This window comes from Oryctolagus cuniculus, chromosome 9 (assembly GCF_964237555.1).
Source record: "Oryctolagus cuniculus chromosome 9, mOryCun1.1, whole genome shotgun sequence".
Lineage (NCBI taxonomy): Eukaryota > Metazoa > Chordata > Mammalia > Lagomorpha > Leporidae > Oryctolagus > Oryctolagus cuniculus.
The window spans coordinates 137,128,619-137,151,228 of record NC_091440.1 but is presented as its reverse complement, the minus strand read 5'-3'; the positions used below and the strand labels follow the sequence as shown (position 1 = coordinate 137,151,228).

General features: G+C 56.3%; 1 protein-coding gene across 9 annotated transcripts in view; it reads left to right on the top strand.

The window, feature by feature from the left end:
• SLC38A4 (solute carrier family 38 member 4) overlaps positions 1-22,610 on the top strand; it is a 91,835-nt gene that overhangs the window by 51,899 nt on the left and 17,326 nt on the right. For 5 of the 9 annotated variants that reach the window (XM_070049726.1, XM_051851005.2, XM_051851003.2 and 2 more), the window contains one exon: positions 19,560-19,790. In XM_070049726.1, the coding sequence (XP_069905827.1) occupies positions 19,672-19,790 (119 nt within the window). In that variant the 5' untranslated portion in view covers positions 19,560-19,671. Of the gene's footprint in view, positions 1-8,756; positions 8,905-8,983; positions 9,007-18,089; positions 18,270-19,170; positions 19,265-19,559; positions 19,791-22,610 lie in introns of those variants that run through there. The other 4 variants (XM_051851004.2, XM_051851002.2, XM_051851006.2 and 1 more) reach the window with 4 other exon arrangements.

The following is a 22,610-nucleotide window of genomic DNA, read 5'->3' as shown; positions in this document are numbered from 1 at the left end:
CTGTGGCTCCCCCTGAACCTCGGGCATTTTCCCGCTGAGCAGTGACTCGGGCCAGGCCTGGGGTGAATGTGCTCCCTGCACCGCGGTGCCTCACAGGCTGGTTAATATTAAACGCACAGATTGCGAAAGGTGTCTTTTACAGGTTGTTTTCTCAGATCCTAGGGGTCAGGGCCAAATCTCCTTTCCGGCTTTCTGACCGAGCTGGTCAATAGTGCAACGGTAACAATGCAGCTCAGAGCCTGAGGTGTGAAACTAACTTAATCCCACAATCAGTTTCACTCAGTCAGATGACTCATAAATGAAGGTTAGTAAGGAGACCTGGGCCGTTCAGGAACTTAAATATCTCCTGTCAGTCCTCCTAGTCAGCTCGTGTATGTTTTTATCAGACATAACTGAGTCCTAGAATGTTACACAGGATTTTATCTACTTACTGGTTGAAGACTTACTAAATAGGCCCCACATCAGGCACTGGAGTCAGATGGTTCTGTAGACACAGTGGCTGCTCTGGACTGGCAGTGTGACTCGGGGCTGGTGGCAGTGGGGGGACATGGGCACTGTGTCCTGTCTCCTGGACAGAGGAGAGCCGAGGCACAGAGATGCGAGCAGCTAGCCCAGAGCCGGACAGCTAAGAAGCAGAGTTAACCCAGGACATGGAGCTGCCTGCACAGGGAGTCAGACCCCAGCCATCTGGAAGGGCGAGGTGTGGACAGGTGTCGCAGCCCCGCCAGCCTGCTCAGCAGCAAGGCCTCCTAGAGGCAGGGGCTCTGAGGATGGTTGGACCCACCCTGCCTGTTCTGACCTTGTTTGGCCAGGCCGTGGTAAAGCCAGGTTAGGATCTGAGTCCTTGCGCCTGACCCAGAGTGAGTGCCCTGTCCACTCAGCTCTCTATCTGATGAAGTTTGGAGTTCAAGTGAGACAGCCACAGTGCACTTAAGGATTGTGTGTGGCCCGAAGGGTGGACACTGAGCGCCTTTGATTGGGAAGGAAGACCACCGCATGTGCCCCCTGGTAGACAGAAATGCAGAGCACAGGGTGCAGGCCTGGGTCTCTGTTCACACACATGCCTGTGGCACAGAACGCGAGGCTCACGTGTGTGTGTGGGCAGAGCTCCTGCAGCAGCAGCCCACTGCAAAGACCCCCGATGACCGGCAAGCTGCAGTCTGTCGGGTAAAGCAGAGGGAAGCCTGATGAGGCACGGGCAGTCCCATGTGCACAGTAGGTGTCCGTGATGGCTCGCTGAGCAGGAAGCGGGAGAACGCATCACCCTGAACACTCACTCAGGATGTGCAGGCTGTTCTCTGCTTGTTAGAGGGACACAGATGCAGGGAGTGCGCTCACCCTCTGCTGGTTCGCAGCCAGGCAGGAGCTGGGCGTTCAGTCTGGGTCTCCCACTGGGGCAGAACTCCAGCACTTGAGCTGTCACGCCTGAGCAGGAAGCTGAAGTCAGGACTCGGACGTGGAGCGCGGGCGACTTAGCCATGCGGCCGAGTGCCTGTCCTGAATTGAAGCACTGAGAACCGGGACGGTAACTGCACGCCAGAGCTCATGATCAGCGCGTTTCTGTTGGGAAGCCTGCTCACTTTTCCTTGACCACTGACGCTTGTAGGAGTTCTTGTCCAGACAGCAGAATTTTGGCCGATTTGAGCTAGTCATGTTGACAGTGTATCCTGGGCTCATCAGATTTCCATGTGTTATGTACTGAGATAGCACCTGGTACGTGGGGGGTCTGCAGCGGTCGTGTCATACTCAAGAGATTGTGTTTTGGTTTTTGCACGAGGAGACACGCTGGTCATTGGTGGGGTCTTCTGTATGGGAGTGTGGAGCAGGCAGTGCAGCAGGGGAGAAGAGTCTGTGAGTGGAGGGGTCCGGAGACCCTGAAGCTCCGCCTCAGCCCTCAGCCTCGGCCCAGGAGATGCCGTCAGCCGTCAGCAAACGGGCAGTGCCCGCAGTGGCCCCATCACCCCCCTCCCTCACCTCTGGACCCTGCGAGGAAGAACGAGAGTGTGGATGCTGTCACCAGCACCAGGCAAGGTGCTGATGTCATTTGCTTCATCCCTCTTGACGCAGGTGAGGTGTGTTTCTGCTTGGGAATTCGTGACTTACTGTGGGCCCGGGGCGATGGAGCCGTCCAGGAGCCCCCCAGGGAGGAGCTCCCGTGAGCCTGGGCTCTCCTGTTCTCTGCCAGATGTGTTCGCTCATGGGGTGCAGAGGAGCAGGCTCGCTGGCCAGGGTGCCTGTGCAGAGGGAGGGGCTCCACACATTTTCTTCCCCACCTGGAATCCTGAACTGCCTCGGGCACTGATGGGCGGGCCTCTGCACAGCATGTAAGGAGTCCCAGGGCTGCCGACCCTGCGGGCGAGGGTCTTGTGCTCCCTGGGCGCTCTCACTTCTGGCCTCTGCCACTCTGGGCTCCCCATCTGGCTCCTCCTGCCGGCTCCTCCTCTTCCAACTTCAGTCCAGCTGTCACCTCCTCCAGGAGGTCTTCCCTCTCCCCGCCGCCCGCTGAGTGCCACACTTGCAGCCCCAGATCCCGAGAGCGCCTCACGCAGCAGGCCAGGCTGCACGTCGCCCGAGGCGTGTTGGGCCTTTGATTGCGCCTTGCTTGGCTCCCGCGTACAGTCAGCACCGTGCGCTGAGCTGCCCTGTGACAGTGCCTCCTCGTTAGGCCACGGTGCAAATTGCTGCTCTCAGGAGGACCGTGAGGTCTGTGGGAACTCTCGCCACGTTTTCAGAAGGAGTGGGAGCCGTGGACTGTGGCTCGACGCACTCCTCAGGGCTCCCTCAGCGTGGGCGATGCTCAGGGGAGTGGAGAACAGCTCAGTGAGAGCAGGGACCGAGCTTGCGGGGAGCGGGTCAGGCGCCGAGTTGCCGTTGCTCCTGAGTTTGCTGAGTTTCCGACTGTGGCGGTAGTTCGTGTGTCTGGAGGTTAGCCAGCAGTCGTCAGTCAGATGGGAGAAATGGGGCTTGTCTGCATTTCCGCTCTGGAGGGAAGCACTGTTAATATTCTGATACGTTATTCCAGGCGTTTTTCTTTTGCCTCGAGACGTATGAATTGTAGACACTTTTCCACAAACGTGCCTCGCACATGCTTCGCAGTGTCTGCTTGAGGCCGGGAAGGTGGCTCTCCGGAGCACGTGAGGGCACTGATGTCCCTGCCCCACAGCTGGGGCTGAGGAGCCGATGCCTGCTCATGCGTGGCAGGGTCCACCCGCCAGTGCGGCTGTGAGCCTCTTCCTACTGCAACCTCACACAGGGTTCTAATGCCGCGTTTGTGGTGTACAGAGGAGCTGGCGCCTATTGCATAGACATGCATTGAGCATTTATGCTGTGGCTGCTGTGGACCGGGCACAGTCCAGTGTTAATCAGGGCAAGCAAACCAAAGAGATTGTTTATAACTGCCTTAAAGTGGCCGTCCAGACACCCTGGATCCATCCCCCAACCCCCTACAGTGCCACCGGTCTGCAGTGCGCTGCTGTGCTGCCAGGCTCACCAGAGCAGCCTCCAGTGTGCAGTGCCGTGTCACCGGGGAGGCACTGCTCACTCCTGCAGTGCAGGACGCGCCACCAGGCCCAGGGCCCCATCCTGAGCTGTGGGAACGCGGTCCTGCGCAGGCTCCCGCAGCCTCCAAGTGTGCAGTGCCGTGTCACCGGGAAGGCACTGCTCACTCCTGCAGTGCAGGACGCGCCACCAGGCCCAGGGCCCCATCCTGAGCTGTGGGAACGCGGTCCTGCGCAGGCTCCCGCAGCCTCCAAGTGTGCAGTGCCGTGTCACCGGGAAGGCACTGCTCACTCCTGCAGTGCAGGACGCGCCACCAGGCCCAGGGCCCCATCCTGAGCTGTGGGAACGCGGTCCTGCGCAGGCTCCCGCAGCCTCCAAGTGTGCAGTGCCGTGTCACCAGGAAGGCACTGCTCACTCCTGCAGTGCAGGACGCGCCACCAGGCCCAGGGCCCCATCCTGAGCTGTGGGAACGCGGTCCTGCGCAGGCTCCCGCCGGTCCTCTGCTGGGAGACCCTCGCAGGGAGAGAGGGAACAGGAAGTTCCACAGACACCCTGTGTCTCTCCACTCTGGGGAACACTGAGGGGCAGGCCTCTTCAAGGGGGGAGGACATACTGCATAGCAGCCAGCAGCTTGTGTTGTCACACCGGGAGGGCCCACCCCGCCGGGGAGACCCTGCTGGAGGCTGCAGTCTGTGGGGTCCCAGCTTGGGAGACAGGAAAGGCAGCGGCAAACACTGTCCACGTCATGGACTGTCTTCTAGCTGGTTGGTCAGCTGAAGCTAAAAGTGGGCTTTGTTCAGTTCCGTCCTGCAAGGGACTTGTTTGCTTGTGTTGCAGTAGAGCAGTTGGCTGTCCAAACGAGTCCCAAGTGCCCCACTGCAGGAGTGGGCTGGGCTGGGCCGGGCTGGGCTGGGCTGGAGTGAGTGGTGCCCCCACAAGCCCTTGCCTTGCCCGCGGCGGGAGGTTTGTCGAATGCAAGATCTGGGGTCTCCAGGGCTGGGCTGTGTCTGGGAGGGTCCGGGTCAGACTCTCTGAAGGTCATCGGTAGATGAGGAAGCATTTCCTCATCTGCCTCGTATGTGTGTGCCGTGTTAGTGTGTTTACATTTTTTTTTTTTTTTTTTTTTTTTTTTTTTTTTTTTTTTTTTTTACAGGCAGAGTGGACAGTGAGAGAGAGAGACAGAGAGAAAGGTCTTCCTTTGCCGTTGGTTCACCCTCCAATGGCCGCCGCTGCAGCCGGCGCACCGCGCTGATCCTGGCAGGAGCCAGGAGACAAGTGCTTTTCCTGGTCTCCCATGGGGTGCAGGGCCCAAGCACCTGGGCCGTCCTCCACTGCACTCCCTGGCCATAGCAGAGAGCTGGCCTGGAAGAGGGGCAACCGGGACAGAATCCGGCGCCCCAACCGGGACTAGAACCCGGTGTGCCGGCGCCGCAAGGTGGAGGATTAGCCTATTGAGCCACGGCGCCGGCCTGTTTACATTTTTTACAATAAGGAGTGATTTATTTATTTGAAAGGCAGAGTCACAGAGGGGGAGGGGGAGGGAGGGCTCTTCCATCTGCTGGTTCACTCCCCGGATGGCCACAACAGCCAGGGCTGTCCCAGGCCTGGGTTATTAGTGTACGGAAGCTCTCTCTGCACTAAATCAGTTCATTAAAGAAGGGAGCAGTAAGATGAAGACTTGGGGATATCAAAGCTATGACATCAGGAAAGGTCGACATTCCTTTCAGCACTCGGAACCTGGAAATCAAAAGGCAGGGGGAGCCCCAGCGAGTGAGTGCGAAACCCGGCTCTGCCTGCTTTTCTGCTGGCGTCTCGCACCTGCAGAAGGCACTGGCAGATCGTGGGCATCCGCCCGCCGTGCTGTGAAAGCAGCCGGTGCCGGCAGAGGAAGCGCAGGCGTGAGGCCTGGGGGCCCGATCTGCTTTGGGAAGTTTTGAGTTCACCAGTCCAGAGGAGCCTTTCTCAGAGAGAGGCCGTAAGGGTCAGAGGAGAGGGTGCAGACAGACAGGGAGGCAGCCCCCGGTGCAGCAGGCTGGCCTCTGAGCCCGCGCTGTTCCTCCACGTCTGCTCGGTCTGGCCAGGCCGGGCTCCGTTTCCAAGGGTTGCTTTGTCCCATGACTGTTCCCACTGAGAACACGAGGTTATCTCCCAGCATCATTGCAAAATGGTGGGTTCACCGGGAGCACCGTTGCTTTTCCTTCTTTCAACTGTTGAGTAATTTTAACTTGATCCAGCTGGAACTTTGCCTTTGAGAACATCACTGAGGTAGGAATTCCAAGCAGGGACGATCGAGTAATTTAAATGTGGGTATAAAGGTTCTCGTTCACTGCTTCCGTGTGATTGGAATCACATTTATTTGCGCCAGCGGCTTTGCGCTTTGGGCAGGTGGCATGCTGCGGGCGCGTGCACACGGGGCCTTCCCTGTGCTGTGGGACAGCAACAGCCAGACTGATGGAAGTGTGTGTTCTCTGTCTCTGTGTGGCTGAAAGGGGAGGATTTTATCGCAAGTTTCTTGCTTCTCATAAAATGACATAAAATTCATAGCACTGTTGTGAGCCAGTGAAAGGGATAAAATACAGGGAAAATTCAAAATACCATTGACCCTAAATCCTGTCCATCTGCCTTCTTGCGGCTGCCAAGCCCAACCAGCCCGTCCCTCTCGTGGCTCCTCTCCTCTCAACCGCCCCTACCCTGCTATTGCCTTCTGTGCCCCTCCCTGCTGATGGATGGTTTCCTTCAGAAGTCTCTAACAGGTCCTGACCACTGCAACGCAGGCTCCCTGGGGTCCATGCCCCACTGCCTGGACTGTGCCGTTCCCCTCGGTCATCTCAGTAGGCAGAACTGTGCCGGTGCTAGGACAGGGGTTCACGTAGCGAGCTGTCCCCTTTTCTTTTGACCAGTCAGGGTCTCACGTGGCCGTTAGTGCCCTGCTGAAGGCCACTGGCTCCCGGAGGCCTTCTTGGTGGCTCCAGCGCCAGAGATGCTTGGCCTCCTGGGGTCCTGCACGCACTGATACGAATTATGATCCAGTCTGGGGGGTCACATCCCCTGGTGTGGCTGTTCCCCACCCCACTCCACTGCCACGCAGCCGTCTCTGCCTCTCCAGGAGCCCTTTCTGAGGTTCTCACACGGAGGGCCAGCTGGGGGGTTGCTCCTCTCACTGCCCAGACTCGCTTGGTTATTCACTACCACGGTGTTCTTTTTCAAGTCTGTGGTGCTCTGGTCCCTCACGTGTTTCTGCAGTGACACTGACGCCAGGCTGGAGCCTGGGTGGGTTGCATTCACCATTTTCACCGTGTGAAAATCAGCAGTGCGAGCCTGTCACCACACGCACACGAGATTTCACTGCAGCGGGATCGTAGGAAGGGGGTCGTCATGCGTGTGCTGTCCTTCTGAAGGCTGCAGCGGGATCGTAGGCAGGGGTCGTCATGCGTGTGCTGTCCTTCTGAAGGCTGCAGCGGGATCGTAGGCAAGGGTCGTCATGCGTGTGCTGTCCTTCTGAAGGCTGCAGCGGGATCGTAGGCAGGGGTGGTCATGCGTGTGCTGTCCTTCTGAAGGCTGCAGCGGGATCGTAGGCAGGGGTCGTCCTTCTGAAGGGAAGGCAGCGTGGGTCCTGTTGGAACGCGGCCGTGTGCTCCTACATGGGTTTTGATGATGTCATCAGAAGACAAACGATTTGCAGGGGAAAACAAAAACAAAAACAAAAACAAAAAACCCAGCCAAACAGCGAGCCAGTTCCTCCCTTATTTGGACTCACCTAACTGTTGCCAAGTTAGTTTTCGTGTGTGTGTGTGTATGTGTGTGTTTGGTTCTTAAGTCAATGGTAAAAAAGTTTAGTTTTAAGAGTTTTCTGTGTGTAGTAGGTTTACCAGAAATGTGACTACACAGAAGTTTTCCATGTGTGCCTTTAATTTTAATCCAGTGTGAGTCTGATTTTATTCTGTATACTCGAAGATGAGAAATTACAAGTGCACTGCAGCTTAAACGTTTCAAGGGAGATAAAACTATGCGTGTGTACACTGATCTCTACTCTGTTTCTAGGGAGATATTGTGGCATAAAATTCACCATCTGGGGTGCATTTCTCCTTGCCCAGTTGACCTGCTAATAAATGGCATTTTCCCTGAATAGAAATCCTTCATTTTGTAATAATTATTGTAGATTTTTGCTTGCTTCATCTTACACTCACCTGGTAACTTTGCAAATCAAAAGAAATCTTATGATGGAAGGAAGGATCGCAACTGAAGGATGGAAACAGAAGTTGGAAGGAATATTCTTTAGATTTCCTTGGAATGAAAGTTAGCACATGTATTATTACCATTTTTCTCCTAGGCCGCATTAACTCTATCTGATGAAAGCAGAAACTGTTGGCTCATTCTAAAAAAGAAGGTAGAGAACAAGCTAAAAGACAAGTAGAAGCAAATATACCATACCAGTCGATAGACCAAGTGGGCATATTTGGAAAGGAAGAGAGAAATGGGTAACTAGCCATTTTGTTTAATGTTTAATGTGTTGCATCAACTTCAGACTTTCTACTCAAGGAACAGTGTCCGGTTATTTTTGTCCAAACAGGAATTGACACAACTGTTGAAATCTCGCATTGCTTCTCATTGGTTATCAGACTGTGCAGTCATGTCATAAATATTTAAAAGGCAAAGAATTCTTCACTCTGGCTTGATTTCTGATCTGGTTTTTTAGTCTTACGTGTAGAATAATGCCTGGTTGATACATCCTCTGGCAGAACAGGTGGTTTGGGAATGCATCTTTACCCCTTTGCTGCTTTGTGGAAGATCGGCAGGAACGTCCGCCTGGAGGTCGCCGGGCAGCCTTGGCTGACTCAGCACTCTGCCGGAGGCGTGTGTGCAGCAGGGAGCTCCAGCTTCCTGGGGTCCTCACCTGGCACCTGCCGCCTGGAGGTGTGTGTCATGGGGCAACACACCGCTCCATGGAACAGCCTGACCCCGTTACAGTGCCGTTGTGTTGTATGGCTTGGAGTTTGATTCACAACCTTGAAAAATGAACATTTCTGAAATGCTAGTCCGCCAGCCCACAGAACCCTGATAGGGGATGACACTGACCAGGTGAAATATTCAGTGAGTGAGCATTTTGTTGCATAAAATTCAAAACTCTGAACGCAAACAGAAATTGGTGTAACCAATGTTTAATCCAAATGGACAAGAGTAAACGGATTTAGCCTCTCTCTCTCTCTCTCTCTTTTTTTGAAAGAGCTGACGCAAGTTGGAGAGAGGGAGGTGTTGGGGCAAGGTGGGGTGGCTATTGGCTGTCCTCGCCCCCGCCCCTGGTCTTTAAACGACTGCTGGCCCTCCTGGGGTTCACCTAAGTCAGCTCTGAGGAACCAGCCTCCCCCAGCCATCGGGGAAGACGGCGCAGGACTGCAGATGAGCAAGGTACAGCCGCTGTCCAGGAAGGGTTGCTGCGTGCTGGGCTCTGGCCCTCTCTCCGCGTGCTGTGTGCTTGTTACAGGGTGAACCGTTTGGAGGCACCGGCTGGTAACTCCTTTTCTAATTTAGACAAGATGGATTCCATACAGTGTGGAACACTGAATTCACAGGAGGCTGGCTGCAGATTTCTTCTGCATATAAGTTTAGATTTGGGGGTAGAACTAGCACAGTGGATAATGGGAGAAGGACAGATTTCAAAATGGCAGAGGATGTGTGTATTTGCCTATCTCTTCTGGTTAGCCACTGAATATTGTGAATAATTACTGTAATTTATTTTAGGAAATGTAAAAAGTTTTAGAAGGTACATTCTCAACAGTATACCATTAAGGATTTTTCTTAATCCTTAGGCACTGCTCACTTGGTTTCATTGTCAAAGCCAAATTTGTCTTTCTGAGGTACGTTTTGGATGTAGATTTTTTTAAAAATTTTTTTTAAAGATTTATTTTATTTATTTGAACGAGTTACAGAGAGAGGCAGAGACACAGAGAGAGGTCTTCCATCTGCTGGTTCACTCCCCAGGTGGCCACAATGGCTGGAGCTGTGCTGATCTGAAGCCAGGAGCCAGGAGCTTCTTCCAGGTCTCCCTCATGGGTGCAGGGGCCCAAGGACTTGGGCCATCTTCTACTGCTTTCCCAGGCCATAGCAGAGTTGAATCTGAAGTGGAGCAGCCGAGACTAGAACCAGAGCCCGTATGGGATGCCGGCGCTGCAGGCCAGGGTGTTAACCCGCTGCGCCAGGCGCCGGCCCTGGATGTTGACTTGAATCAGCTGCTTGGGTACAAGGAGACAGGCCTTTCTGAATTGGTGGGCCTAGCTGCTGTTTGGTCAGTGGACAGGCAGCGCTCCTGGGGCTCTCTGCCCCTCACCGAGCTTGCATCTGCAGGATAGGTGGATGGACCGGATGTGAGGGTGGGAAGCCAGCCCCTGGGGGAGCACCTTTCTCTATCTCGATCTCTCTGTCTTTGATGACTGGATATGCATCTTCTCTCTCTCTCTCTCTCAGGTCTGGGGGAGCGTCTTCTCTCTCTGATGACTGGGGGAGCCTCTCTCTCTCATTGAGGTCTGGGGGAGCTTCTCCCACTGAGGTCTGGGGGAGCGTCTTCTCTCTCTCTGAGGTCTGGGGGAGCGTCTTCTCCCACTGAGGTCTGGGGGAGCCTCTCTCTCTCATTGAGGTCTGGGGGAGCGTCTTCTCTCTCTCTGAGGTCTGGGGGAGCGTCTTCTCTCTCTCTGAGGTCTGGGGGAGCGTCCTCTCTCTCTCAGGTCTGGGGGAGCGTCTTCTCTCTCTCAGGTCTGGGGGAGCGTCTTCTCTCTCTCTCTCAGGTCTGGGGGAGCGTCTTCTCTCTCTCTCTCAGGTCTGGGGGAGCGTCTTCTCTCTCTCTCTGAGGTCTGGGGGAGCATCTTCTCTCTCTCAGGTCTGGGGGAGCGTCTTCTCTCTCTCTCAGGTCTGGGGGAGCGTCTTCTCTCTCTCAGGTCTGGGGGAGCGTCTTCTCTCTCTCTGAGGTCTGGGGGAGCCTCTCTCTCTCTCTCTGAGGTCTGGGGCAGCGTCTTCTCTCTCTCTCTGATGACTGGGGGAGCATCTTCTCTCTCTGAGGTCTGGGGGAGCCTCTCTCTCTCTCTCTCAGGTCTGGGGGAGCGTCTTCTCTCTCTGAGGTCTGGGGGAGCGTCTTCTCTCTCTGAGGTCTGGGGGAGCATCTTCTCTCTCTCTGAGGTCTGGGGGAGCCTCTCTCTCTCTCTCTGAGGTCTGGGGGAGCGTCTTCTCTCTCTGAGGTCTGGGGGAGTGTCTTCTCTCTCTCTGAGGTCTGGGGGAGCATCTTCTCTCTCTCTGAGGTCTGGGGGAGTGTCTTCTCTCTCTCTCAGGTCTGGGGGAGCGTCTTCTCTCTCTCAGGTCTGGGGGAGCGTCTTTTCTCTCTCTCAGGTCTGGGGGAGTGTCTTCTCTCTCTCAGGTCTGGGGGAGCGTCTTCTCTCTCTCTGATGACTGGGGGAACCTCTCTCTCTCTCTCTCAGGTCTGGGGGAGCCTCTCTCTCTCTCTCTGAGGTCTGGGGGAGCGTCTTCTCTCTCTGAGGTCTGGGGGAGCGTCTTCTCTCTCTGAGGTCTGGGGGAGCATCTTCTCTCTCTCTGAGGTCTGGGAGAGTGTCTTCTCTCTCTCTGAGGTCTGGGGGAGCGTCCTCTCTCTCTGATGACTGGGGGAGCGTCTTCTCTCTCTCTGAGGTCTGGGGGAGCATCTTCTCTCTCTCTCTGATGACTGGGGGAGCGTCTTCTCTCTCTCTGAGGTCTGGGGGAGTGTCTTCTCTCTCTGAGGTCTGGGGGAGCATCTTCTCTCTCTCTGAGGTCTGGGGGAGTGTCTTCTCTCTCTCTGAGGTCTGGGGGAGCGTCCTCTCTCTCTCTCTGAGGTCTGGGGGAACGTCCTCTCTCTCTGAGGTCTGGGGGAGTGTCTTCTCTCTCTCTGAGGTCTGGGGGAGCGTCCTCTCTCTCTCTCTGAGGTCTGGGGGAGCGTCCTCTCTCTCTCTCTGAGGTCTGGGGGAGTGTCTTCTCTCTCTCTGAGGTCTGGGGGAGCGTCCTCTCTCTCTCTCTGAGGTCTGGGGGAGCGTGTTCTCTCTCTGAGGTCTGGGGGAGCGTCCTCTCTCTCTGATGACTGGGGGAGCATCTTCTCTCTCTGAGGTCTGGGGGAGCCTCTCTCTCTCTCTCTCTGAGGTCTGGGGGAGCGTCTTCTCTCTCTGAGGTCTGGGGGAGTGTCTTCTCTCTCTCTGAGGTCTGGGGGAGCATCTTCTCTCTCTCTGAGGTCTGGGGGAGTGTCTTCTCTCTCTCTCAGGTCTGGGGGAGCGTCTTCTCTCTCTCAGGTCTGGGGGAGCGTCTTCTCTCTCTCAGGTCTGGGGGAGCGTCTTCTCTCTCTCTCTCAGGTCTGGGGGAGCGTCTTCTCTCTCTCTGATGACTGGGGGAGCCTCTCTCTCTCTCTCTCAGGTCTGGGGGAGCCTCTCTCTCTCTCTGAGGTCTGGGGGAGCGTCTTCTCTCTGAGGTCTGGGGGAGCATCTTCTCTCTCTCTGAGGTCTGGGAGAGTGTCTTCTCTCTCTCTGAGGTCTGGGGGAGCGTCCTCTCTCTCTCTCTGATGACTGGGGGAGCGTCTTCTCTCTCTCTGAGGTCTGGGGGAGCGTCCTCTCTCTCTCTCTGATGACTGGGGGAGCGTCTTCTCTCTCTCTGAGGTCTGGGGGAGCGTCCTCTCTCTCTCTCTGATGACTGGGGGAGCGTCTTCTCTCTCTCTGAGGTCTGGGGGAGTGTCTTCTCTCTTGAGGTCTGGGGGAGCGTCTTCTCTCTCTCTGAGGTCTGGGGGAGTGTCTTCTCTCTCTCTGAGGTCTGGGGGAGCGTCCTCTCTCTCTCTCTGAGGTCTGGGGGAGCGTGTTCTCTCTCTGAGGTCTGGGGGAGCGTCCTCTCTCTCTCTCTGATGACTGGGGGAGCGTCTTCTCTCTCTCTGAGGTCTGGGAGAGTGTCTTCTCTCTCTCTCTGAGGTCTGGGGGAGCGTCCTCTCTCTCTCTCTGAGGTCTGGGGGAGCGTCCTCTCTCTCTCTCTGAGGTCTGGGGGAGCGTCTTCTCTCTCTCAGGTCTGGGGGAGCGTCCTCTCTCTCTCTCTGAGGTCTGGGGGAGCGTCCTCTCTCTCTCTCTGATGACTGGGGGAGCATCTTCTCTCTCTGAGGTCTGGGGGAGCCTCTCTCTCTCTCTGAGGTCTGGGAGAGTGTCTTCTCTCTCTCAGGTCTGGGGGAGCGTCTTCTCTCTCTGAGGTCTGGGGGAGCGTCTTCTCTCTCTCTGAGGTCTGGGGGAGCGTCTTCTCTCTCTCTGAGGTCTGGGGGAGCGTCTTCTCTCTCTCTGAGGTCTGGGGGAGCGTCTTCTCTCTCTCTGAGGTCTGGGGGAGCGTCTTCTCTCTCTGAGGTCTGGGGGAGCATCTTCTCTCTCTCTGATGACTGGGGGAGTGTCTTCTCTCTCTCTGAGGTCTGGGGGAGCATCTTCTCTCTCTCTGATGACTGGGGGAGCGTCTTCTCTCTCTCTGAGGTCTGGGGGAGCGTCTTCTCTCTCTCTGAGGTCTGGGGGAGCGTCTTCTCTCTCTCTGAGGTCTGGGGGAGCGTCTTCTCTCTCTCTGAGGTCTGGGGGAGCGTCTTCTCTCTCTGAGGTCTGGGGGAGCATCTTCTCTCTCTCTGATGACTGGGGGAGTGTCTTCTCTCTCTCTGAGGTCTGGGGGAGCATCTTCTCTCTGAGGTCTGGGGGAGCCTCTCTCTCTCTGATGACTGGGGGAGCGTGTTCCCTCTCCCCTCTCCCTCAGGTCAGCGTTTGCTGAGCCAGGGTGGGGCGGGCACAGCTTGTGCTGAGTGGCTCAGGGATCTTCTGCTTGCCCACTTGGATCTCTTCCTCTGAGGCTGAATAAGGGGAATTGGAATGCATGGGATGTTGAATAGCTGCGGTGTGGACACGAGGCGGCAGCTGCTTGGGGCATCTGCCTGTCCATTCATCAGTGTGACAGCACTGGGTGCCCATGGCCAGCGCCCGCACACACCCAGGAGGAGTTCGCCTCTACTCCTCCAGAAAACTTGTGGACATCACCAGAAGTCACATGTCTTTTTTTTCTTCTTTTTTTTTAATACAGATTTTAATTATTTATTTGAAAGTCTCAGATAGGGAGAGAGAGATTGATTGATCTTCCATCTGCTGGTTTACTCCACACGCAGCTGCAACAGCTAGAGCTGGGCCAGGCTGAAACAAGAAGCTTGGTGCTGTATGCAGGTCCCCACATGGTGCAGGGCTCAGCACTTGGGCCATCTGCTGCTGCTTTCCCAGGAGCACTAGCAGGGAGCTGGGTGGGAAGAGGAGCAGCCGGGACTCAAACTGGTGCCCAAGTGGGATGCCAGCACTGCAGGTGGTGACTTCACCCACTGCAGCACGGCACGTTTCACCAGCTCACTGGCCACTCCCTACCCAGCAAGTTGACACCTAAAATTAACCCTTGTGTTACAAAAGGTCTCAAAAAGTTCATGGAAATGCAGATTAGGAAGAACTGTGAGGGCCACAGTTTGGCACAGTGGCTGAGACACCTCTTGGGAGTCCTGCGTCCCTCACTGGGGAGCTGAGATCGGAGTCCAGCTTCCTGCTGATGCCCACTGTGCACGGCAGCTGTGAGGCTCGGTGCTTGAGCCATTGCCACCCATGTGGTAGACCTACATCGAGCCCCTGGCTCTGGCCTGGCCTGGCCTGTCCATAGCTGTTGTGGGCATGTAGGGAGCAAACCAGTAGATTGGAGAGATCTCTCTCTCTAATTCTTCCTCAATCTTCCTCTGCCCTTCTAATAAATAAGATTTTTAAATAAAAAAATTGTGCATGGATTTCAAAATTGTTTTTCTGACAATAAATCTGTGCTTTAAGAAGTTGACTGGGGCCGGTGCTGCGGCAGAGCAGGTTAAGCTTCTGCCGTGGTGATGCATCCCAGATGAGTCTTGGCTGCTCTTCCAGTCTAGCTCTCTGCTAATGGCCTAGGAAGGCAGTGGAAGGTAGCCCGGATGCTTGGGCCCCTGTACCAGTGCAGGAGACCCCAAAGAAACTCCTGGTTCCTGGCTCTGGATCAGTCCAGCTCCAGCCATTGTGGCCATTTAGGGGGTGAACCAGTGGGTGGAAGACCTCTGTCTGTCTATCCCTCTCTCTCTATCTCTGCCTCTCAAATAAATAAATAAATAAATATTTAAAAAAGAAAACTTTATTGGGCCAACACTGTGGTGTAGCAGGTTAAGCTGCCATCTGCAGTGCTGGCGTCCCATATGGGTGCCAGTTCAAGTCCTGGGTGCTCCGTTTCGGATCCATCTCCCTGCTAATGCACCTGAGAAATCAACGGAGGATGGCCCAGGTCATTGGGCCTTTGCACCCATGTGGGAGATCTAGAAGAAGTTCCTGGCTCCTCGCTTCAGCCTGACCCAGCCCTGGCAGTTGGAACCATTTGGGGAGTGAACCAGTGGATGGAAGATCTCTCTCTCTCTCTCTCTGTCTCTCCTTGTCTCTCTGTAATTCTGCTTTTCTTGAAAAAAGAAAAAACTTTATTATTATTTATTTCAAAGACAGAAATCTTCCATCTGTTAGTTCAAACCCCCCCGTACCCATGACGGCCAGGGATGGGCCAGGCCAAAGCTAGGAACTCAATCCACGTCTCCCACTTGGGTGGTGGTGACCCAAATACTTTTGCCTTGACCTGCTGCCTCCTAGGGTCCTCATTAACCAGAAGCTACAAGTGGGAGTACAGTTGGGAATCAAACCTAGGCACTGCCATGTGAGAGGCAGCATCCCATGAGGCATCTGAACCGCCATGCCAAACACCTGCCCCCAAACTTAAAACTATTTAATTCCAGTTTCCCATGAGCCTAGTGATGTTTTGAGAATAGGTTGGAAGGGGGCTTAGGACTCCGCTTTGAGGCAGTCAGGCAGTCAGACCTCGTTGGAGCGATACTTAAGGAAAACAGCAGCCTTGCCAACAGACCAAAGTGCTTGAGAATTCCTAGAAGCCAGAAAGTGGGTGGGCAGCTGAGAAGGAGGGTGCTCGCTCCTGGGGAGCCAGCAGCTGGCAGGGCACGAGCACTGCAGTGAGGGGCTGGCAGGGGCTGGCCCTGGGGCGCCAGCCTCTGTGTGGGCTGCGCTTTTGCCCAAGGAGAAAGCCAGGACCCAGCCTGCAAAGAGCCTGGGAGGGACTGTGGATAAGCAGGGCCTGGCAGCAGACGGGTGGAGCAAGTGGGCATGGAGCTCTGCCCAGAGGGGAGTTGGGGAAGTCTCCTCTCCTGGACAGCGGCTGCGGTCCCCCAGGGTGCACCTCACAGGTGCGCTGCACGGGGGCCACTCACACGGGTCCTCACTGATGGCGGCTGAGGTCCCCCAGGGTGCACCTCACAGGTGCGCTGCACGGGGGCCACTCACACGGGTCCTCACTGATGGCGGCTGAGGTCCCCCAGGGTGCACCTCACAGGTGCGCTGCACGGGGGCCACTCACACGGGTCCTCACTGATGGCGGCTGAGGTCCCCCAGGGTGCACCTCACAGGTGCGCTGCACGGGGGCCACTCACACGGGTCCTCACTGATGGCGGCTGAGGTCCCCCAGGGTGCACCTCACAGGTGCGCTGCACGGGGGCCACTCACACGGGTCCTCACTGATGGCGGCTGAGGTCCCCCAGGGTGCACCTCACAGGTGCGCTGCACGGGGGCCACTCACACGGGTCCTCACTGATGGCGGCTGAGGTCCCCCAGGGTGCACCTCACAGGTGCGCTGCACGGGGGCCACTCACACGGGTCCTCACTGATAGCGGCTGAGGTCCCCCAGGGTGCACCTCACAGGTGCGCTGCACGGGGGCCACTCAGGGGTCCTCACTGATGGCGGCTGAGGTCCCCCAGGGTGCACCTCACAGGTGCGCTGCACGGGGGCCACTCACACGGGTCCTCACTGATGGCGGCTGAGGTCCCCCAGGGTGCACCTCACAGGTGCGCTGAACAGGGACCACTCAGGGGTCCTCACTGATGGCGGCTGAGGTCCCCCAGGGTGCACCTCACAGGTGCGCTGAACAGGGACCACTCAGGGGTCCTCACTGATGGCGGCTGAGGTCCCCCAGGGTGCACCTCACAGGTGCGCTGAACAGGGACCACTCAGGGGTCCTCACTGATGGCGGCTGAGGTCCCCCCAGGTGCACCTCACAGGTGCGCTGAACAGGGACCACTCAGGGGTCCTCACTGATGGCGGCTGAGGTCCCCCAGGGTGCACCTCACAGGTGCGCTGAACAGGGACCACTCAGGGGTCCTCACTGATGGCGGCTGAGGTCCCCCCAGGTGCACCTCACAGGTGCGCTGAACAGGGACCACTCAGGGGTCCTCACTGATGGCGGCTGAGGTCCCCCCAGGTGCACCTCACAGGTGCGCTGAACAGGGGCCACTCAGGGGTCCTCACTGTCCTGCTCAGCAGGGAAGATCCCAAGAAGAACCAGCGTGACAGAGGGACAACTTCTGAAGACCTGCAGCCTTGTCCTCAGAAAAAGTCGAGAGGACATTGCTTATGTGAAGTGAACACGCAGGTGTGCCATGAAAAAGAGGACGGATAAGGACACGCAGTTAGGAGTTCAAGACGTGACTGGGGAAGGCGTGCGAGAGCAGGATGGAAATGACTGCAGGTGAGGTTGTGACCTGGTTGTCCTGGAGGGGAAACATCCCCAGACACTGCACAGGGACGCAAAGGAGGGAACCGCAGGCAGTGGGGTCCCACGTGGAGCACAGGCGAGGCGGGCAGCCGGCGTCAGCCTTCCCCTGCGGCCGGGGGGCTGGTTGGCCGGGGAAGTGGTCTGTGCACTGCTTCCGCACGACCGCCAAGTCGGGCAGTCAGCCGTCTGTAGGAGAAGCCTGGCAGTGTGGGTGAGGAAGCTCGGTGCTGGCCAGTCAAGCTGGGAAGAAACCGATGCCGGGGGCAGCTACTCCCCCTGCACCTGCAGCCCGCGCACATGTCAGAGAAGCTGACAGAAGTCTGACGCCCTGCAGGAGTCTTCAGCAGGAACCAGAGTCCAGAGGGAAATGACTGTGTCTGGGAGTCTGACTCAGCAGAATTCGGAGGCAAAGCAGCTGCCAGCATGAAGCAGCTCGGACAGTCTTTACAAGCAGGCGCACCGTGCGAGAAAATTACTCTGGGAGGTATTTTAGCAGAATCGAAAAGGGAAGAAGGCAGGAAGACTGGCTGGGTACCTTGCTGGAGCTGAGCGGGGTCTGGGGTCAGAGGGAAGCGACGGGGAAATCGGCTCCATGCGTGGGAACACCGGGTTCCGTGTCACTTAGGATGGCATCCATCGAGTACGCGTTCTGTTCTAGGAGCTCTGCTTACACGCCCACAGTGCCATGAGTGCTGGTCGTCAGTCTAGTGTGTTCAGGAAGGACCTACAAACTGTGACAGACTTAATGGTTACAGAACAGGAGGAGAACCTGGTTCTTGGGCCTGTAAAGTGTCTCATTAACTGAAATGACCCGCGTGTGAGAAGGAAGCGCAGGGAGCAGCCTGCCACCTTCCTGCCTGCACAGCTGCCAGTGTGCAGCCGGGCACGCCAAGGCGCTGGCCTGGCTGAGGAGCGGCTGTGGTGGGGAAGGGGACGGCGGGCGCCGCGTCCGCTGGGAGCCTGCAGGCCTTCGGGCTTGGACTGCCTCGTGTTGGGGATCAGATGGCCTTCGTTCTGCTGGAAGCACTAGGCCTTTTCCGAGTCCTGAGAACTGCTGTTCGTCGGTTCGGGCGGTTCTGCGTCTCCCGTCCTCCCACTGGAACCGCTACTCGGGCAGGTGGAGCTCCTGTCTTGATTTCTCCTTCATTTTCTTCCTTCTACCTCTCTGCTCGCACTTGAGTGACTCCGTGGATGTGTCTTCCAGTTCCACGATTTCCCCTTCAGCCGATTTTTCTTTATTTGAATGCCTGCGTTTTTTATTTTTACGAGTTCTGCTTTTGGATCTTTTCCAAGTTGGCCTTTGCTTTCACAGTGTGCTTATTCTGTGGAGGTGGTTTTCTTGTTTTGTATTATCTTGTATTTTTGTCATGTCAATTGAAGAGTCCCCCACTACCTGTAGTTCCGTGGATGTGCCCTGCTGACACCGGTCCCAGGGAGTTCCTGTGTGTTCTGCGATTTTGCACTGCAGGGCTTCCCCGTGTCTCGAGCCTGCGCCAGTGGGCAGGTGTGCTGGACCACACAGGCATTCGCGTGTCGTGGTTTTGTGTTTGTCAGGGGATTTGTGCATTTTCCAAGTTCTGGAGCCATTTTTGATACTTTGCTCAGGGATTCCTATCCAGTGAGTGGGACACACTTCAGAATCATGTTTTTCAAGAATGATGGTGTCACCCCCAATGCAGTGGCCCAACAATAATTGAATGAACCTAATTAAAAATTTCAGAAGAAATCCTATCAATGGGAAATGGGTTCTTAGCATTTTGAAAAAACACAAACACAATGCTAACCCACCCCATTTTTCTTTACAGCTGGGAAAAGGTGTCCAAAAACGTTAAGTGACTTGGGCTGAGACACAGTGGATTCCAGGCAGAGCAGTGCCCCTGCTGGGGTCCTTGCTGGTAACTGCATGGTAGCTCCGTGCAGATGCCGGTGGCGAGGCAGACCTGCGCTTTGTCTCTCCCCCTTCTTGACGGGGCACCGTTCTCTGTGCCGTGCAGTCAGAGCAGTGCTCTTCTCTCCAGTTCTCTCCGTAGAGACCCTGGAGGACTCTGCCTTGGCAGAATCTGGCTCGGCGGCTCAGTGCTGTCTCCCTTGGTATCACACCCTCGCTTGCAGGTGAGCCTGCCGCCTGACTGTGCCCCCTCCCCCCCCCCGCCGTCCCTCGCAGAGCACCGCCGTGTTCACTGCACACAGGCACTCCGTCAGGATCCTCTGGTTGGGAAGTATTAGCAATTGCTCTTGCATTGTTTCTTTTCTGTACTGGGTAACAGAACTTTCCAAGACTCGTGGGAAGTCTTCAGGAGTTCGTGCCCTTTGCGTGTCTTCCAGGAAACGCACACAAAGCGGTGATTCATAGTCACTTATATAATTTAAAGAACATTATGATGTGTATTTTGTGTTCTGTTTGCAGAACAGCGTGTTCTGAACCTCGGCGCAGAGCAGGAGAGCCTGGGGCTGACGGCACGTTACACTGTTTACGCTGAAGGAGCCCGTGTGCGGACAGGAAAGCACTGACTGTTCACATGGATCCCATGGAGCTGAGAAGTGTCAGCAGCGCCCCTGATGCTGAGCGCACCGGAGGAGAACGTGGGCAGGATGGCTGCAGCTGGACGGGAAACGCAGCAAAGGCGGCAGTGAACGGGTAAGCGGTTAAAAAGAACAGGCTCCAGGGCTGGCGCTGTGGCTCACGTGGTTAATCCTCCACCTGCGGCGCCGGCATCCCATATGGGCGCCGGGTTCTAGTCCCAGCGGCTCCTCTTCCAGGCCAGCTCTCTGCTGTGGCCTCGGAGGGCAGTGGAGGATGGCCCAGTGCTTGGGCCCTGCGCCCCATGGGAGACCAGGAAGAAGCACCTGGCTCCTGGCTTTGGATCTGCACAGCGCTGGCCGTATAGCAGCCATTTAGGGGGTAAACCAATGGAAGGAAGACCTTTCTCTCTGTCTCTCTCTCTCTCACTGTCTATAACTGTACCTGCCAAAAAAAAAAAAAAAAAAAAAAAAAAAACCAGGTTCCACAGGAAGATGAGACAGGTTTGTGAGCATGGAGCACAAGGGTTTTCTTGGGAATAAGTGGGTTTATTGCAGGTAAATTAGAGATAACAAAGACTTTGATGTTACCATACCACGTCCCTGACCCTGAAATAAAGCAACAATGACTGTGTTCCATGCACCTGATTTACAGTGGAATTCACCACGTCCTTGTCCCTGTTCACAGTGTGAGCAGCTTTAATGACATTAGCCTGTCACTGCTTTTCCCTTTGTACTGTCTCAGATTTCTCTTCCTGTGCCTGCCCTTTTGAATGTTGCTGTGTCTCAGGGTTCATTCCAAGAAAGCTCAACCCTCCTGCCATCACCCTCTGCATATCCACCTTGTCCTCAGCCTGTTGAGCTTCCCAGCCGCGTGTGAGATCACTGTCCTGCTGTCCACTCCGTGTGCACCATCCTAACCATGTGTGACATCACTGTCCAGCTGTCCATCCCACGTGCAGCCTTCTAACCACGTGTGACATCACTGTCCAGCTGTCCACTCCATGTGCAGCCTTCTAACCACATGTGACATCACTGTCCAGCTGTCCACTCTGTGTTCAGCCTTCTAACCACGTGTGACATCACTGTCCTGCTGTCCACTCCATATACAGCATCCTAACCACATGTGACATCACTGTCCAGCTGTCCACCCCGTGTGCAGCATCCTAACCACGTGTGACATCACTGTCCAGCTGTCCACTCCACGTGCAGCCTTCTAACCACATGTGACATCACTGTCCAGCTGTCCACTCTGTGTTCAGCCTTCTAACCACGTGTGACATCACTGTCCTGCTGTCCACTCCATATACAGCATCCTAACCACATGTGACATCACTGTCCAGCTGTCCACCCCGTGTGCAGCATCCTAACCACGTGTGACATCACTGTCCTGCTGTCCACTCTGTGTGCAGCCTTCTAACCACGTGTGACATCACTGTCCAGCTGTCTCCTCCATGTGCAGCCTTCTAACCACGTGTGACATCACTGTTCTGCTGTCCATTCCGTGTGCTGCATCCTAACCACGTGTGACATCACTGTCCGGCTGTCTATTCCACATACAGTATCCCAGCCAGGTGTGAGATCACTGTCCTGTCCACCCCGTGTGCAGCCTTCTAACCACGTGTGACATCACTGTCCAGCTGTCTCCTCCATGTGCAGCGTGCTAACCTTATCTGAGATCACTGTCCAGCTGTCTGCTGCACGTGCAGCCTTCTAACCACGTGTGACATCACTGTCCAGCTGTCCACTCCATGTTCAACCTTCTAACCACGTGTGACGTCACTGTCCGGCTGTCCACTCCGCGTGCAGCATCCTAACCTCATGTGGCATCACTGTACCCATAGTTGATACGATGGCCAGCTCTCTACTCCACGTGCAGCTTTTCAGCCATGTTTGAGATCGCTGTGTCCATCTGGCTGTTCCACGTCTCTGGTGGACAGCTGTGTCTGCTCGGCCTCCTTTATGAAGCCAACTTGTCCTGCCGAGTCTTGAGCTCCCGACTTCGCCTTTTCCCTGCTCCTGCTCTCGTAACCCCGCCTTGGGGAAGCCCGTGACCATCATCACCACCCCGCCCATAGTCCACGCAGCCACTGTCAGACACGTCCAGCCGCTTCTGCCTCGTCAGCTGTCAGATGCACCCCCTGCTCTGCGTCCGCCAGCACGCTCCTCCCCGTACCAGAGCGCGGCCCTGATGGCCCGTGAGAGTGACCTGTTGGCGCTGCACCCTGGAGAAGGCCCTGTGTGACTCCACAGCAGGGCACACCAGTGCCGCCTGGCGTGCGGGCCCTCGTGCTCTGCCCCTGCCCGCCCTTCCCGTCTCTGTGCCTCGTGCCTTCCCTCACTCCCCTCCATGTGCCAGTGTCCCCCATTCTCCTTCTCCTTCAGCGTGAGGGCTGCTGGGAAGCCCTGCTCAGGCGTCCCTGCCCGCCCCCCTCTGCTGCGCCCCTCCCTGTTCAGCTGTGCGTCGCCAGAGCATGAGCCCTGCACCCCCGTTAGTGGTCCCCACTGCTGGGCAGAGTAGCCACAAGACAGTTGTCCAGTAAGCCCGTCAGTCTCCCACAAGACAGCGCGTACCCCGGATCGTGGGTGACTAGAGGCGTTCAAGGGTCCGTGACCAGTGTAGGCCAGACGTGAAGACCCTCCTCAAACCAGGCCTCCCCCTTCCATCCACAGAACCTAGGGCAGGCTGTCAGGGGGCAGCTCTGTTCCCCGGGCAGCTCAGGGACATGACCGCAGGGCTGTGGACAAGAGAGGCCAAGAGAAGTGGACGGGGCTCGTCTGGGCCCTGTGACGCTGGGAGGTGCAGGGACTTGGAGGAGACGTGTTCCCTGAGTGCAGAGTGGCACGCCAGCATCTGCCTCCCTGAGGAGTCCACGAGGCCAGCCGGGGGAGCTGCATCGTCTCCTCCCTCGGCGTCAGCACCCTGGGGCCGTTGGCC